The 17302-nt window shown below is 40.1% G+C and overlaps 1 protein-coding gene across 2 annotated transcripts in view; it reads right to left on the reverse strand.

The window, feature by feature from the left end:
- The window catches only part of gab3 (GRB2 associated binding protein 3), a 106694-nt gene extending 89793 nt beyond the window's left edge, over positions 1 to 16901 (reverse strand). For both annotated transcript variants that reach the window (XM_067997118.1, XM_067997117.1), the window contains exon 1: positions 16694 to 16901. In XM_067997118.1, coding sequence (XP_067853219.1) covers positions 16694 to 16765 — 72 coding nt within the window. In that variant the 5' untranslated portion in view covers positions 16766 to 16901. The remainder of the gene's footprint in view (positions 1 to 16693) is intronic.
- Positions 16902 to 17302: the final 401 nt, after the last annotated feature.

Below are 17302 nucleotides of genomic sequence, written 5' to 3' on the forward strand. Positions count from 1 at the left end.
GGAGGCAGGGTACTTCCTTCCATTGCTGGGGAACAACGTCTCCCTCCTCCTCCTTACCCCGTCCAGCAGCAGCTGGAGTGAGTCGTCATAAAATCGTGGGGCAGCCTTACCCCTGGGGTGCTCCATGGTGTGCTACTTCTTGTTTGCAGCAGGAGGAGCATTGGTGGACTGCCCCTTTAAATAGAGCTCTACCATCATTCAGACGGCACTGCGCATGCGCAGGCCGCCGGCGCGCAGCTGAGCAGCGGAAAACCCGTAACCACAGGTAAATGACTTCAATTATCCTGTGATCGTGCGGGGGACGCACTAATTTCACCGGGCGCGTTACCCACGCACCCGACAGCCCCCCCGCCGGGAACCCGCAGGCCTGCTAACATCAGGCCCCATATACCTGCCTTTAGACCATATCCCTTAATACCTTTGATTGCCAAAAAGCTATCTATCTCAGATTTAAATTTAGCAATTGAGCTTGTATCAATTGCCGTTTGCGGAAGAGAGTTCCAAACTTCTACCACCCTTTGTGTGTAGAAATGTTTTCTAATCTCGCTCCTGAAAGGTCTGGCTCTAATTTTTAGACTGTGCCCCCTACTCCTAGAATCCCCAACCAGCGGAAATAGTTTCTCTCTATCCACCCTATCTGTTCCCCTTAATATCTTATAAACTTCGATCAGATCACCCCTTAACCTTCGAAACTCTAGAGAATACGACCCCAATTTGTGTAATCTCTCCTTGTAACTTAACCCTTGAAGTCCGGGTATCATTCTAGTAAACCTACGCTGCACTCCCTCCAAAGCCAATATATCCTTCCGATGGTGCGGTGCCCAGAACTGCTCACAGTACTCCAGGTGCGGTCTAACCAGGGTTTTGTATAGCTGCAGCATAACTTCTGCCCCCTTGTACTCTAGTCCTCTAGATATAAAGGCCAGTATTCCATTAGCCTTATTGATTATTTTCTGCACCTGTTCATGACACTTCAATGATCTATGTACCTGAACCCCTAAGTCCCTTTGGACATCCACTGTTTTTAACTTTTTACCATTTAGAAAGTACCCTGTTCTATCCTTTTTTGATCCAAAGTGGATGACCTCACATTTGTCTACATTGAATTCCATTTGCCACAGTTTTGCCCATTCACCTAATCTATCAATATCGCTTTGTAATTTTATGCTTACAATGCCACCAATCTTTGTGTCATCGGCAAACTTGGATATGAGACTTTCTATGTCTTCATCTAAGTCGTTAATAAATATTGTGAATAATTGAGACCCCAAGACAGATCCCTGCGGGACTCCACTAGTCACATCCTGCCAATGTGAGTACCTACCCATTATCCCTACTCTCTGTTGCCTTTCGCTCAGCAAACTTCCTAACCAAGTCCGTACTTTTGCCTCGATTCCATGGGCTTCTATCTTAGCTAACAGTCTCTTATGTGGGATCTTATCAAATGCCTTCTGGAAGTCCATATAAATAACATCCACTGACATTCCCCTGTCCACTACTTTACCTCTTCAAAAAATTCAATCAGGCATGTCAGGCACGACCTACCTTTCACAAATCCATGCTGGCTCTCTCTGATTAACTGATAATTCTCGAGGTGTTCAGTCACCCTATCCTTAATTATTGACTCCAGCATTTTCCCAAGGCTCATAGCCGTAATTTGGAGGTATCTGCTTTACGCATATGACCTTCCCCTCTACTATTTTAATGATGATATTAACCCCTTAATTTTAAATCGGTTAATGTTTCCATCAAGATAACAGACAAGAAAATGTTATCCAACATTGTAAGCATTCGTGTGGTAATATTGAAAACAGTGATGTATCAGCTTCAAAAATCTAGTTATAAGCATTAACATGTTATATTTTTTGTAGCTTTCTCCCTTCCCATCTCCTGAAGGTGCTGACTTTTGCTGGAGTACAGTTCCATGGGTGCTTGCCCAAGATGCCATTTCTCGTAGGTAAGCCCAGGCAGTGAGAGCCGCCTTGCCATTTGAAAATGGGGACATCATAAGGAGTCAAATTTGATTCGTCTTTATACACACGAGCACACACATACAAATTTTCCAGCAGAGGTCATTGGATAGTTATCAGGAGCAGGAATCATGGATGACTTTTCCTCTCCATTGCTCAGGAGCATTGCGGCCAATTATTGTGCCCCTTACTACCTCTCCTGTTCATTTCAGTTAACTCAGTGCTGACCAACAATCAAAATTGGAGATCTTCTAGTTTGTATGGCCCTGCATAGCATGCCATTGCAGTAGCAATTGTGTTGATTATGGGACATTCAAATTAGTAGCAGAAGATGAAACATCACAATCTTTGCAGTAATTTTGAAATAAAGATTGCAATTTTAAAACTGTTGAAAAATAATCTATTATCTATACCAAAAACAGTGCATCTAGCACACATTTTGCTTATTAGACTCCTGACGTTGCACTTTGATATAGATACAAAATAATCGTCAAAAAAGAGGAAGAAAGACAGTCACTTAATATTTGTAACTCTGACTTGGACTTTGAAAGGGGAAGGGGATGAAAAAGGGGGGTTGGGGAATTGGAAGGGTAAAGGAGAAGGGCAGGGGAGGCTATGGATGGGTTGGAAGCAAGAGGGGTGAGAGGGATGGGTGGGGGAGGGGAGGGTATAGGATAGGAGCAAGGAGGTGAGGAGATGATGGGAAAGGAAAGGCTTAGGAGAGGTGATGGCAACATTGGGGTGATGAGAAGGAAATGGGATGTGGGGCTGTGGGAGTAGGTATCAGGCAAGGTGCCTAGAGTGCCATCCTTTACACGTTACGTTCTGCTGTTGTCCTGCACTCTGACAATCTTAAATTTCCCTGCAGCCGTGGCCAGATCTCTCCCTGACTGTGTGAAAGCATTTGATGTACAAAACTCCCATTGTCATAGCTTGCAAACTTCACCGCATTTTATTGCAATGTTTAAACCAGATTGATTGAGTGCAATCTGTGCACTAGAATGAGGGCAACATTGGCGGCCATGCCTTCAGCTGCCTAGGCCCTAAGCTCTGGAATTCCTTCTCTGCCTCTCTACTTCTCCTGCTTTAAGATTGCTCCTTAAAACGTATCTCTTTGACCAAGCTTTTGTTGACCTGTCCTAATATCTCCTTGTGTGGATCGGTGTCAAATTTTGTTTGATTACACTCCTGTGAAACACATTGGGACGTTTTACTACATTAAAGGTGTTATTTAAATGCAAGTTGTTGTTGTTGCTGAACAAATGCATTTATTTATCTACTTAATTTCTAACAACTTCTTTCCAACTCCTCTCAGTGACCATTTGCGCACTCTCCCCCGCAACAACGTAACCTCTGAATTGCCATGAGCAACACCATGGGAGATCTGCTAATATTATTTTGAAAGTCCTAGTGTACTTACATACACCCATCATGGATTTCTCAAATTGGTTCATTTGTTTACAAGGAGTTATTTCCAATTTTCTCCTTTTAAACTGCCAACTTTTTTTCTGCTAATGAATCACATAATTGTGACATTTGCTGGTCATTGTAATCCCTCCATAATCAAAAAAAAAGGGACATGTTTATAGACCCCATGCCCTGGGAATGAAGGCAGTTCCAAACCTCCAGATAATTGCATCAGTTACTTGTAAGTTAAAAAAAAGAGAAAAACATGTTTTGAATTCCTTTTACTGCAAAAAAAGGAACCTCCCATAGTCCTTTCCTCTTTATCTTTTGTCTACATTTGTTTTGTGGGAGTCAGGCTGTGTTGATAGTGTTAACCCTGTGTTCTACTAAAATAAAATCCTTCTGCCCACTTGAGTGAGGTACCAGAAGCCTGTTGGAAAGATTAAGATTACCTCCATAGTTGAAATCAGAGATCCTTTTGGGAAAAATTATAATGAATTGAAGGATACTTTTCGGAATTCGAATCTGCACAATGTGAAGAGGCAAGATGCCCAAAAATGGAGAAGGCTGGGGAGGGGGAGAGACTGGCACTGCTAAGAAGAAAAAAAGAAAAAGGAAAGAAGAAAGCCCCCTATATGAAGAATGGCTGTTTGGATGAGGTACTGGAGGGCTACGGGTGCCCATGAATTCGGAACCCAGCAAGTGTTAGAAAGGAGGAAATTTTAAAAAGAAAAAAGTAGGGAAAAAAATCCACCCTTGAAATAACTGCCTTTTCCAACAAAAATAGTAACCTGATAAAGGGTTAAAATCTTTATAAAAAGTTCAGGATTGTGATATGCTAAAGCCTTTTTTTTTCTAGTTGCCAGCTGCATACAATGCAACTTCCTTTTAAAACACAGGTGCCATATTTCTTAAAATCAGAAACTGAGCATACAGGCCCTTCAAACTGGAACTGCTTTGAGGAGTTCCTCCTGATTTACTGGAAACCGTAAGTTACAACCCAAAAGCACATATCTTAAACAGTCAGAAACTTGGCAAGCAGTTTTGAGGCTTGGGGTACATAACAGGCGTTTTGTCACTTGATGGGCAACCCCACCTAAAAGTGAAAAGCTAACAGATTAGCAACCAGTGCAGGACTTCTCAAGTGTACTATTATTTGGCTTTCCCATTTTATTTGCGTTTCTATGGGAAACCAATTACAAGAAAAAAGCATTGTTTTGACCACTGACTGACTAAATGCAAAGGGAACTACATTAGGGAAAGTAGTAGTAAATTAAGGAACTTCACTACTAATCTACTTCAACCATACATTTTGTTTAAACCCATGGAATCAGATGACTTAAAAAGGCACACAGATATAATAGGAATTTAAATGATCAGAAATACACTGGTCCTGACAAGTTAGTGTTCTTGGAACTTAACGACATTCATGAGATTGTCATGCTGTAATGTGCAAGCCTACAATTTGTCCTCATTTCAGTCACAAAAGATTTTGGAAGCTGCATGACTCACCATCCTTTCATCTTAGTTACTTTATTTAAATTCAAACTAAATAGCTGGAATGAAGGTCTCTTTTTCTACACTGGGGACTGAATAATTAAGTGTGCTAGACACTCAGGGCAATGGGTGAGAATTTCACTCTGGTCACTATATTTTGGTGATCTCGTAAACCTAGCATGAAAATGTCCTATGTTTAGTATTTCTAGCAAAATTATAAAAGCTTTCTTGGAGCCTGTTTATGATTTTGATATAAATAGCAATCACAGGAAATCACCTCTTTATGTTTACAATGTTGCTGAACACAGTGACCAGTATAAATCCTTACTACTCTCTTTACACCTAGAGGATAAAGGTGTTGAATTCTATCCAAACATATGGGATGAAGGTCTCTTTGCTCTGATGGAGAATTGGGTAATGTGCTGCCTGTTGTTTAATCTCTGAGGCCTATGTTTGAATTCAGCTCAAATGGACAGGTGAAAGGCTGCTGCAGTTCCTGACTGAAATGAGTCTGGATAATTTCAAACCTAGTTGCCAGTTTAAGTCCAGAGGATGAAAAAATTCACATCAAATTAAACAGTTGTCATTGTAATTATATAGTTTGAGTGTTTTTGGATGGTCCCTTTCTTGAGTAAGTGTCCTGTTTTGTATAAACGGATAATTGGTAGAAATGGGCTTATTCCCATCAGAACATCTACAACCACACCCCCAAAAGGAAGGCATCACTAATAATATGAAATGGGTCATCTGCCCAAACTAGAGTGGGTAATTCAAATTATAATCTGTCAAATTTAGGTCACCAGCACAGTCAATCCTGTGCGGTGCCCACTATTTGCAGAAACCTTCTAGCGAACTGGTGGACATCATATGGTCATACTCATCCGGGCTTATAATATAGGTCTAAACATGGGCCAGCAGTTGAAGACACCCTGCCCAGTGATCTGGACTTGTGATCAGCTGATTTAGCCAACCCCAGGAGCAAACTCACCAGGACATCATCCAACTAAATACAAGCATCGTCAGTGAGAAGTGCCACCAGACATTAAGGCGCTGCCATTTTAAATAATGAAATAGAGGCTGCAGACTTTGGCACTGCTAACCTGTGGTTGCATCTCGTATTTCAAAGCTGTCTGACTATGTGCATTTATAGATAATCCCTTAACAATCAGTATCTGAAAAATAATCAATCGTGCAACTGATAGAGCCAGACAGACAAGATGGAGATTGTAAAGTTGTTTTAAACCTTAATAAAGTTATTCCATTTGCCATTCAATTTTGCATTTTAATGAACCCTAACACAAAGGAGAAATTGCTGTTATATAGTGACTTATCATATCATCAGGACATCTCAAAGCACTTCACATCTCATGAATTATTTTTTGAAGTGCAGACACTGTTGTTATGTAGGTTGGGTTTAGATAAGAATCTTACAACAACATTTACAGAAATCTCACTGAGAAAGACAATACATACATAATATGGCAAACGGAGAAATGGATACTGGGCAGTATGTCCAAGCAAATTGACAGGGTATTGAAGATGAGCCCTGCACATCATGTAATCTATGAACTGTTGCAAGCATTGGAATATAATCAAGAAAATAGATGATTTCCAATCCTACAAGCCCATAATGAACGCAAATACACATAACATGTATTGTGTACAAGTGAAAGATTCCATCTGTGCAAGAGTGAAAATAGACCAGACCACCTATGGAGAAATGCACTTCCTGATAGCGAGTGTCAATAGACTATTTGGCTTGGAGGACATCACAGCTGATTTCACCCAACATCAGCACACACACTCCCAGCAAGAATAACTGGATAGCAATCAGGAGTGGGAACCTTGTTAATGTTTCCACACCCTAGCCCAGAGCAACTGAGATGAATTGAGATCTCCAACTACAGAGCTGCACTGAGGCCTGCTACAGTGAAGTCCCTGTCCCCTCTCAGCTGCAATGCTGCAAGGAAGTAGTGAGGGACAAAAAAGGGGGAAAACTCAGGTAAAAATAATTTTAAACTTCTTGGAACAATAGTTAATAATCAAAAAAAACTGTATGGCTATTTCAAATCAGTGCTAATTAAAGTGGAGTTCTGATGGTACAATAATATACATAGAATTTCTCCCAATAAATGGAAGTGCAGGTAGGTTGTTTGTCTTCACAACCTTGCCAGGCTACATAGGTGATTTGATTACATTGGGTAAAGCCAGCACAATGCGATAGTACCTTCTTAACTTTCCCTCCCACGTTGAACAGAAATGAATTAACTGAATGGAAAATATACACACCACTGGAACATTGCAATGGAGTTTAAGTGAAAACTGTTATTTATACGCATCAAGACTTTGATCACGAAATGCTACACTGGCCAAACACAATAAAGTCATAACTATAGCATTACATTATAAAATTAAAGGTTTTTTTTATTACATTTTGCTTCCATCACCCTTCCATACAATGTCAGAAAAACAAAAATCGGTTTCAAATCTTAAAATGCTCAGGGAATAAAATGACTAAATCTTACATTAGCATAGTACTGTCTAATTTTCTGGTATCCCCTTGTTACCTGAAGAAATTACAATTGCCATATTCCAAATTCAGGCAAAGAGAGTTACCAGTTCACAGTGTTTCCAAATCATGACAGTTTGCAAATCAGAAGGTTTAAAAAGTATGTAAATTGTTTCTGTGTAGCTTATGTTAATACCCTGGCTAATATTCATCCCTCAACCAACACCAGATTAAAAGCTCATCTGTCTCATTGCTGTTTGTGAGACTTTACTGTGTGCAAATGTGAGGCATTTACCTATACAATATCAGTATCTGTCAATGTGAAGCGCTTTGAGATATTTCTGAGAGATCTGAAAAAATGCTAAATAAATGCAATCCGTTCTCCTTTCCTTATTTTACATGTTTGTAATTTCACTTTAGGTTTGCTGTTGTGCACAATGAAACTTACTTTAATTAAGAAACAGTGATCCTCTTGTTGATCTCCATGCTGTTGTGTTGACAGTTATTTTAAAAAGGTCAAATTTAACTCTGCCTATGGCTCAGTTGTTAAGGGTAGTGTGTAACTAAGCCATACAGAGCAAAAGGTCTCAGGTTTGACTCCTGGTCCATGCTGAATTGATTAATCTGAACTGGGGCAGCAGCACAGGTGTTACAATTTACCCCGGTGCCCTGAGCTAGAGATGGGAAAATCAGCCAGGGATTCTTGCTCCTGATCATCATCCAGCGATCCCTGCTGGAAAGTGAGTGTGATGTTGGGCAAAGACAGGATCGGAGTTGGCTATGATGCCCATGGTTAAGTAACCTAGCAATACTCATTGTCTATGAAGATATGAAGAATGGCCATTTGGGCAAAGTTCTGGAGGATGACCAACATCCATGAAACTGTACCCCAGCAGGAATCAAAATCTCCCAGAGAAAAGGAAATCAGAAAATTGGCAAAAATAAAGCCCCTTCAAACTTACATGATACCAGACATTTGATAAAATCCAAATTATTCACAAGCGAAATTGGAAAACTGAGTATAATTGTAAAATTCACTTGCCACTGTTAAACTTTATCTCGCAGCACTTAATATCTTGAACATGAATCATTTTCACATTTCGTCTGACTCCTGTAAACAATTTTCTTTATCATTCTAAGGATAAATGCAAAAATTACAACACATGGGCTTTTTGGCGATTAACACAGAAAGAGCTTCAGATATCTTTACAAATTGTAAGAGGAGAACTTATTAATGTCATCAGAATACTGAGATGTGTTACTGCCTTGAAGCACATTGTATATTATTCTTTATTATATGTATAGCAGAATCTTTCAGAATTATCTGCCAGAATGTCTATGGAACAAATCCTTCTCCAAGACCTTGTCTTACTGGACAGCCTGTTAACACCAATCTCCTTATATCCAACATAAACCAACCTCACAGCTCAAGAAAGTTTACATTCAAATTATTATATTTGTATTGTACTTGTCTTCATTCTGTGCCTGAGGTACTCCTATGCCATTTGTCTATCTGCTGGTTTTCATTATCCCCTAGGAGGTCTCCTCTATTATTGAGGAAAATGGAGATTCCACTATAGGTTTGAATATTTTCTTACTGGATCAAAATGGAGACCATAGTGGAGATGACACTGTAAATACCCAGACTGGAAAAAAAGGTCTGAATGGATATCAGGCTTCATTGATTGAACATACAATTCAAACTGTAATAATATTGTCCCATGTGAATCATGAGGTACATATTGTAGTTATATTAGCCAACAGCATACCGTAGCATAGAATACTCTCTGCACGTATCAGAAGATACCTCGCACCACATACAGCTTATTGTTAAAGCCCCACAGTTCTCGAGCGTGAGTAACAAAATCCTTTCATGAAGTAGAACTGGAAAACCCTGTTATCGAACGTGATGTTCAATCTATCAGCATTGTTGGGCTGCAGTTTAAGATATTTCTGTTTACATTTTGTAGTTTATTTTCTTATATTTTTCTCTTTTGTGCACCATGCACCCAGCCAAGCTGTCCTGTAGCTATCTGTAAGGAGGTTCACAAGATGGACATGGGGGGGGGGGGGGGGGGCAGTGAATTTCCACCTGTCAATAATTCTAATGTAATAAAAATTGTACTCACATCAACTTTTTCACTAAATTTACATTTCATCTACTGATAACTTCCTCTCTAATTTTCTCTTCCTCTTTAATTCTCTAATTTCTGCACTATGCCTCCCCAAATGTGCATGGTGGAGATCAGGAAATCAATATTGAGAAAAGGTGGGCATATTAGTCAGTGACAGGGTGCATTGGAGGTATATACTGTGCCAGAATATTGCCTAATAATTTAAACCACTTCTATTAGAACAGTTATCTGATTGCACTGCCATTGGCCTAGTAGTTAAAGGCACTACCCCCACATAATACTAAGCCATACATCCAGAAATTCCCAGATTTGATTTCCAGTCTATGCTGAGTTAGCTGATTACAGCCAGGGTGGCAGTACATACACTACAATTAATCTCAATGACACTAAGTTTAAGAGAAATAAAATCTAACATGGCTCATACTCCTGATCACTATCTATTAATCGTTGCCATTAAGTGTTTCAGCTAAAGAGACGGTTAGCCTTGGCTTCAACGCTCTCCAAAGCTGAATAGCATGCTTAGCCTCACTGCCTAGGCTTGCACATGAAGAATTTGGAGAGGTATAGAAGAATGGTTGATGCTTGTGAAACCATACCCCAATAAGAGAAAGTGGCCTAGAAATTTGTTAGCGTCACGCCTGTTTTTCAGGCGCAAAACGGGCATCTAAGCATTCAGTATGGCGGACTGCACACGGGCACTCTTTCCGCCCCAGAAGTGCGCCGCCCATCATATTGAAACGGGCTTCTCCATAGGCATCCAGAGCACGTGCTGGAAGTATATTAAACGGTCATTAAAATATTTAAATAAGGGTCCTAAGTTTGTTGTAGGACACTTTTGTGATATTGGTCTGCCCCAGCGCCTGACTCGCCAGGTGATAAACTCGCCCAACAACTCATGGTGCTAACAGGCAGGAAGGACCCTTCAGCAGTGCTATATAAAGGGCTCATCCACTACATACAGATTGTTGCTGTCCATTTAAGCAGCTGGTTAACTTCTGGGCATGTTTTGGCCTGTATTCTGACTTAAAAAACTCAATTTTGACTTCTGAGAAAAAGTTTTTACTGGAGCTGGACAGTTTTTGGCTATCTTTAAAAGGAATTTTCTCCAGTCATGGGTGGTCTGGTAGCCCTTGGGGCTGGAGGACGAGCGGGAACAGCAAAGTAGACAGGAGAAGCAGGAGCAGCTGAGAGAAGAGGGAGGAGGTAGAAGGAACTGTGCATGAGGCAACACCTACAGCGGGTTTTCAGGTAGCACTTCTCCTACCTGAACTTCTCTGAGGAGTAAGTCTTAGGTGTCCTCACTTCACAATGAAGGCTATCAATGAGCTATGTCACCTGCTGCAGCCAAAGCTCGTGCCTCCAACCAGGGCAAGGACAGCATTGCCTGCGGCTGTCAAGGTCACCGTGGCCCTTAACTTTTATGCAACAGGCTCCTTTCAGGCTGCAGCAAGTGACATCAGCAACATCTCACTGTTTGCATTCCTACATGGTATCAGGGAGGTCATGCGATTTAATTAAAATCATTCTTCAAAGTTACAAAATTGTTAAAAGAGGACACTGAGGATAAAGCATTGCAAAGGCCTTATTTTCAAGTACTCGTGAAAAATACATTCTTGCATGTAATTTAATAAATTATATATTTAAAAAATATTTTAAAAATTTACTACAAGATGACTTGTTTTTTTATTGGAGCTACCATCCTTGTCATTTTTCTGAAGCTAGGCACAGAAGCATGGCACTTTGTCACTAAACCTCAGCTCAAGCCACCCGCTTCCCATTGGTTTCAATGGATTGTCAGGGAGCTGCGATTAAGCAATGAATGGGTCTAATTTTCTCTGGTAGCTTACTAGTTAACATGTTGACTTAAAATGTCATTTTTAATCTAGTTGTTAAATTGTTTATTTTAAACTGGCTATTGACTGCATTTAAACAAAACACAAATGACTTTTACGTTAAACCTGTCAAACTGTATGCTACCAGAAAACATTAAACTCCAACATGTTTTATTTCAGCAACTAGCCTTGGAAACATGACATTGTGACAGCCTTGCTCGGCAGGCTGGCCGATCTGTGATTTAGGGAAACGCTGGGGATAAAATTTGATTTCAGAAATAGCGCAAAACGGGCAATAATGAATGAGCAGCACTGTTTTACACCCAACCCGAATTTCTTTTCCATTGACTTCCGTCAAAGTCAAATTCCACCCCAACATTTTTTAAACTACATATAGAGCATCTACTTTTAAGATGAATGGCCACAAATAAAAAGCATGTTATATAATAAAACCAAAAGTGCAGTCAGAAGTGGAACTATGTCATTGTATTGTACTTCTGAGATCCTCTTCTTATGAGTGAAAGGCTATGGATTCTTCTAAAAAATATGTCACCCCCTATGCAGCAAGTTTTTAAAAAATTTTAATGGAAATTTTTGTGAATTTTGCATTCATCAAAGATGCTAGTGTTGGGGAATGGATGGCTTTCCATTCTGGGGACTGGCTGTCAGCATCAAACTGTCCCAGGCCAGGCACAGTACAGTATGATGCAAAGTAAAGGTGTCTTTACTTTGCCACAACAATGTGTCTCAACATCAACCTCCTATTACATCAGCATAACATTTTTTCAGCTCCCACGTCAGCCATTCTGTGGCCTCCCAGAGTGAGAGAGCCAATTACTGCTGAAAAGGGGACAACTAGGAGCCCACTAGGGGCTGACTGTGACCATCCCAACTTATTTCATGTAGGACCCTTATTCCCAGGAGAGAAGACTTTCATCCCATCGCTCCCTGTACAACCAAATTAAAGAATATTTTTGCATTTGCAATATCAATAACACAAGATAAATAAAAACCCATTTTATTTTGTACCATAAATCTAAGCAAGAAGCCGTAGAGTAATTTCGGTAATTACTGCAACCCGTGTGAAGCCTCTCTAGCAGTGTTTCTAGTGAGTTTAGGGTTCTGTCTCTGGAGTCCCACAGAGTGAAGGGGCAAGGAGGGAGTAGAATCAAGTCGGTGAGAGAGATCAGGACAGGGAGAGAAAGAGAAAATGAAAAGGAGTACAATTCTCTTTCACCCTGAGATCAGGTTATTGTTTCCTCTCCCCTCGGGAAAAGGGGTGGAGTTACTGAGTGAGAAAAAGTGTGAGTGAGTGAGTGAGTGCAAGAGAATCAGTGAGTGCGTGAGCTTGAGTGGGAGTGAGTGAATATGGAAGAGTGAGAGAGAATGTAAATGTGAGACCGAGTGAGAGTGAATGAGTGCGAAAGATTAAGTGAATATGAGAGTAAAGGGGATGAGTTACTGAGTCAGAGAGAGAGGGAATGAATCAGTGAGAGTGAGCATGAATGAATAAGAATGAGAGTGAGGGAAAGTGTGACTGAGTGAGAGAGTGAGATTAAGAGTTAAGTGTGAGAGTGAGACTGAGTGAGAGAGTAAGTGTGTATGAGAGTAAAGGAATGAGTGTGAGAGGGTGAGTTACTGAGTGAGTGAATATAAGAGTGACTGAGAGCTTGTGTGAGTTGCTGAGTGAGTGAATAAGAGTGTGAGTGATTGTGAATCAGTGAGTGTGTGAGTGAACACAGTGCATGTCAATGAGTAAGCCCGGGAGAATGAGTGCGAGTCAGTGAGTGAGTGATAACAGTCGTAATCCAGAGGACTCACAGCAGCCTACAGCGAGCTCCGACCTCAGTGCTCACCTTCTCACCTACCCCACTCACCCTTTCGTAGTCTTGGTTGAGGTGGGAGAAGGAGAAGATAAAATTCAGTTTTTACGAATGGCAAGTACCACTCGACTACTCCAATGTTATACAAGACCTCACTGCAGCTAAAGTACGAATAGTTGGTTTCTGAGTTGTCTTGCAGCTTATATACTGAAATAATATCAGTATTTCAAGACCTTTATAATTTTTTGATGCAATTTCCTCGTGTTATCTATCACTTATCATTCTGTCAACTATTTTTATATTACCTATTGCAAACATGCCTTTTCATGATTGTACATGTGCAGATTTAACACCAGATTAAGTAGGTAGCGTGTAGTATCATTATCTAGTAAAATGTAGGTGCCCCAAACTGAACCTTTGCAGGGGGCTCCCACAAGGCAAATACCATCCATGTTAAAGGGCCTGAACATGTTCTCACCCAGCATCAACACACAAGCATTTTCCAGCAGAAGGGTCACTGGATAATTACCAGCAACAGGAACCTTGGCTGATTTTTCCCCTCTGTAGCCCAGGGACACTGTAGTACCCCAATTGCTGCCTTGAATGAGATCAATAAACTCTGTAGAAACTGAATAGCATAAGCATGTTTTAATACTCCTCATAATACCACATGGCCCATCTCTTTCCAGATTCAACTTCATGGTAACTTCAAGAATATGCCTAGCAGCACTAAATCAATGAGACTTCAAATACTCCAACTTTTGTGAGTGAGTCGCACAGCTGACACGTATATTTTGCCCTATACCTTCCTCATATAATGGTTGGAAAACTCACCCATCGGATGATGTAAGAAAAGACAGTAAGTGTAGTAGGAGCACTCACAAGCCTGCTGAGGGAGGGGAGAATTTGTCACTCTTCCTATTGCTGATCCCTACTTAATGACCCCTGCTGTAAAGTGGGCATGTATGCATGCTGGTTGGGGATAGGATCAGGCTTGATTCTGATGTTCCCAATGGTTGAACAGCTTGCCAACACTCACTGTCTATGCTCATTCATGAAGAATGCTGATTTGAGTGAGGTACCAGAGGGCAGCCAGCACCCATGGGATTGTACTCAAAGAGTCAGCACCCAGAAGAGAGGAAGGGAAGACAAAGTAAAAAAAACAACTAGCCTTGGAAACCAAATATGTATTTTGTTTGTACATGGTGCTTCTGTAAATGTTTAAAATGGACAACTGTTTGTTTAAGGTGCTTGGATGGGCACATATAACTGCAATGACTGGTTTTACTTGTCTCAAATTATGCATGATAATTATATTATCTATAATAAGCACATTAGGTAAGACTAAAGTGTTGACTTGAGCTTTGACGTTTTTAGGAAAGAATAATAATTTGGTGTATTATCAAACACCATAGAACACTAAATAAGCCGGAGATCACAAATAACAAAATAGATAGATACAATAGAGATAAAAGGAGAAACTGTGAATGCTGGAAATACGAAGCACGTCTGTCAGATAGTGATATTACTGAAATGCGAACCTGTCTTTTCTTTTTTCGAACGCTGCCCAACTAGCAATATATTTCCACCATGTTCTGTTTGTATTTCCCACCTATAACCTGCTGATCAATCTTACTGTGCTTTCTCTTTCATAATGTTAAAATGGAACTAAAACTGTACATTTCCAAACAAATTAAAATGGTGATATTTAAAGCATGTTATATATATTTTATATATATAAACAAAATGAAAGTGAATATATGTTAAATAAGTACAGATAATATATATTAACATCTATATCTCTTACAAGTCGGATTGCACTTATTCATTTTTGTTTGATGTACTTTATAAATCTTTGAAAACATTAATATACCATACGCAATATACACGTTTTGTGGACCATAATTGCTACTCGGTAAAAGCTGGTACTTGCGGGAAGAGCTAAACAGCTAAGTGCAAATCCACTGTTTTATGCACCAGACATTGCAGGCAGCACTGTAAACAAGTTCAGTTTGACCACTGATGTGAAGTTACTTTTTGCAATGCGTTTTACCGTCCTTCTGCAGTTAAAACACTTTCGTGTCCAGGCTAGGATTTCATTGGACTGGGTTTTATTTACGGCGTTATCATTATTTTGACGAGCATATCTTTGACGGAGGCTGACAGTCTCCCAAGGACGGTAGAGGCTGCCAACCCACCCGGCCTGATTTCCATAACACCACCTCTTTCCCAAAAAGGTTACTGCAAAAAAGACGGTTGAACACTGTCATCTGTGAAATAGCTGACCACCACCAAATATAGATATCTGCAGTTTCAGATATACCATTGCACACATCCAATTCTTTCCAAATATGACTTTTCGGAGATATGTTATCTAGAATTGACACCACAGGGTCACTGCTGGAACATTTCTTTTATTTATTGGGAATTAAATAGGAGGGTTATTTATATGTATTAATCTAATTTGTAAACTGAATTGTACAGGTCCGTTAGCTGAGCTGGGCGCTGGTGGTGGGGCGGGGACTCATAGGCTAATCATCGTCTTCAAATTAGATTCAGTTATCCAAGCACATTTGACTATTCTATGCCTTATACCAATACCGTTCAATGACTTTCAATTGCAGCACAAATCCAGCGTGCAATCGTGAATTATGAAAGGCATGTTCATAAAAGGTTAGCAAACTAGGAAGAATATAGCAAGGACGAGCATATGGTGAGGATCACATAAATAGTGTCAGACTAATCATGTTTAGATTTGTGTTTATAAAATCACAGTTTTGTGTCACAGTACCAAACAAAAAAAAACCTAAATGTTTCTATTAAGTAGAGAACTCTCTGTCAAATGTTCTGTTCTTGAAGAGTCTGCAACGGGTCGTTTACAATGTCGGCTACGTGACCCCTGGTATTGTTTTGAAATGATTGACGCGATGAAGGGACTTTAGGAACATTGTGAGGTCCGAGATAAAATGTGTAATTGTTTGTAGTGAGTCCACACTCAGCCAATTGCTCGAATGTTGTTAACTACTATTAAATAATGATTCTCTTTTTTTGTTCCTGCTGGATCGCTGCTTGGAGAGCGCCAGTAACCTTATGGCACAGCTTCCGATTTGGTGATGTTTTGAAAACACGCCCTAATTTCTCAGAAAAACAGGCGGACGGTTAGTTGTACAGTGTGTGTGAAGCGAGGGGCCCCAATGTGAAAAAAACCGCACACAACCGAAATAACTTTACTTCCAACAAATTAAATAAACAAAAATAAACGAAGCTGTCTTAAGGTTTTCATATTTTAAGATAATATATAAATCCTGAAATAGATTATGCCATGTTCGTCCATAAATTATTAATTTCAGCTACAAATACTTAGCGAAATATTGTCAAGACCTTAGCAACGACTGGTTAATAAAAATGCCTTCTTGTAGAGCACTGAGTGCTGTTTGTTATAGTATGTGCCTGCACTCTAGCAGGTCTGAACTGTATCAGCATCAAATAATAGTCGGTTTGAAAGCAGTTCCTTACTTACATAGCGCTTTAATTTCTTTTCTGGAGGTGATTTGATGAGCCACCCAGTGTAAACGATGTCTTCTGCACTCATGACTGCAAGTGGAGAAGAGCCACTTCTTGTGTGGAGTGTGTTCTGTGCTATTTTTTTCTGTTGTTATTGCTGTCAGTCAGCTTCTCCATGCACAATGCGGTGTAAAATCCATCACAGTATCTCTCATCTGTCTAATGGCACAACTTCCTTGTGTTAGAGGCGGAGGCGCTGCGAGCGACCGCGGACACCAGTTCTCCCACCCATTACAGAGATCCATCCAATAATAGTCACATCATGGCATGACGTTTCGTAAACAACAAACACACATAGTATCCTCCCCCTCGGAAAATGCAGAAAGAAAAACTGAAAGCACTTTCAAATGACCCTCAAGGCACAATTACCGGGTAAAAGGAGATGGAAATTAAAACGCTTTGAATAGTTTTGTTTTGGTTGAAACACGCCGAGTCAAAAAGAAAACAATATTACGTTTTAATCGTTGTAACCATCTTAACCTAAGCCTGTTATTTCTGTATTTTGGGTGCTGTCAGGTTAGTTGTTTTGACAAGGTTCAATCGCGGGTGAGATGAATTTGGGTTT

Source organism: Heptranchias perlo, chromosome 15 (genome assembly GCF_035084215.1).
Source record: "Heptranchias perlo isolate sHepPer1 chromosome 15, sHepPer1.hap1, whole genome shotgun sequence".
NCBI lineage: Eukaryota > Metazoa > Chordata > Chondrichthyes > Hexanchiformes > Hexanchidae > Heptranchias > Heptranchias perlo.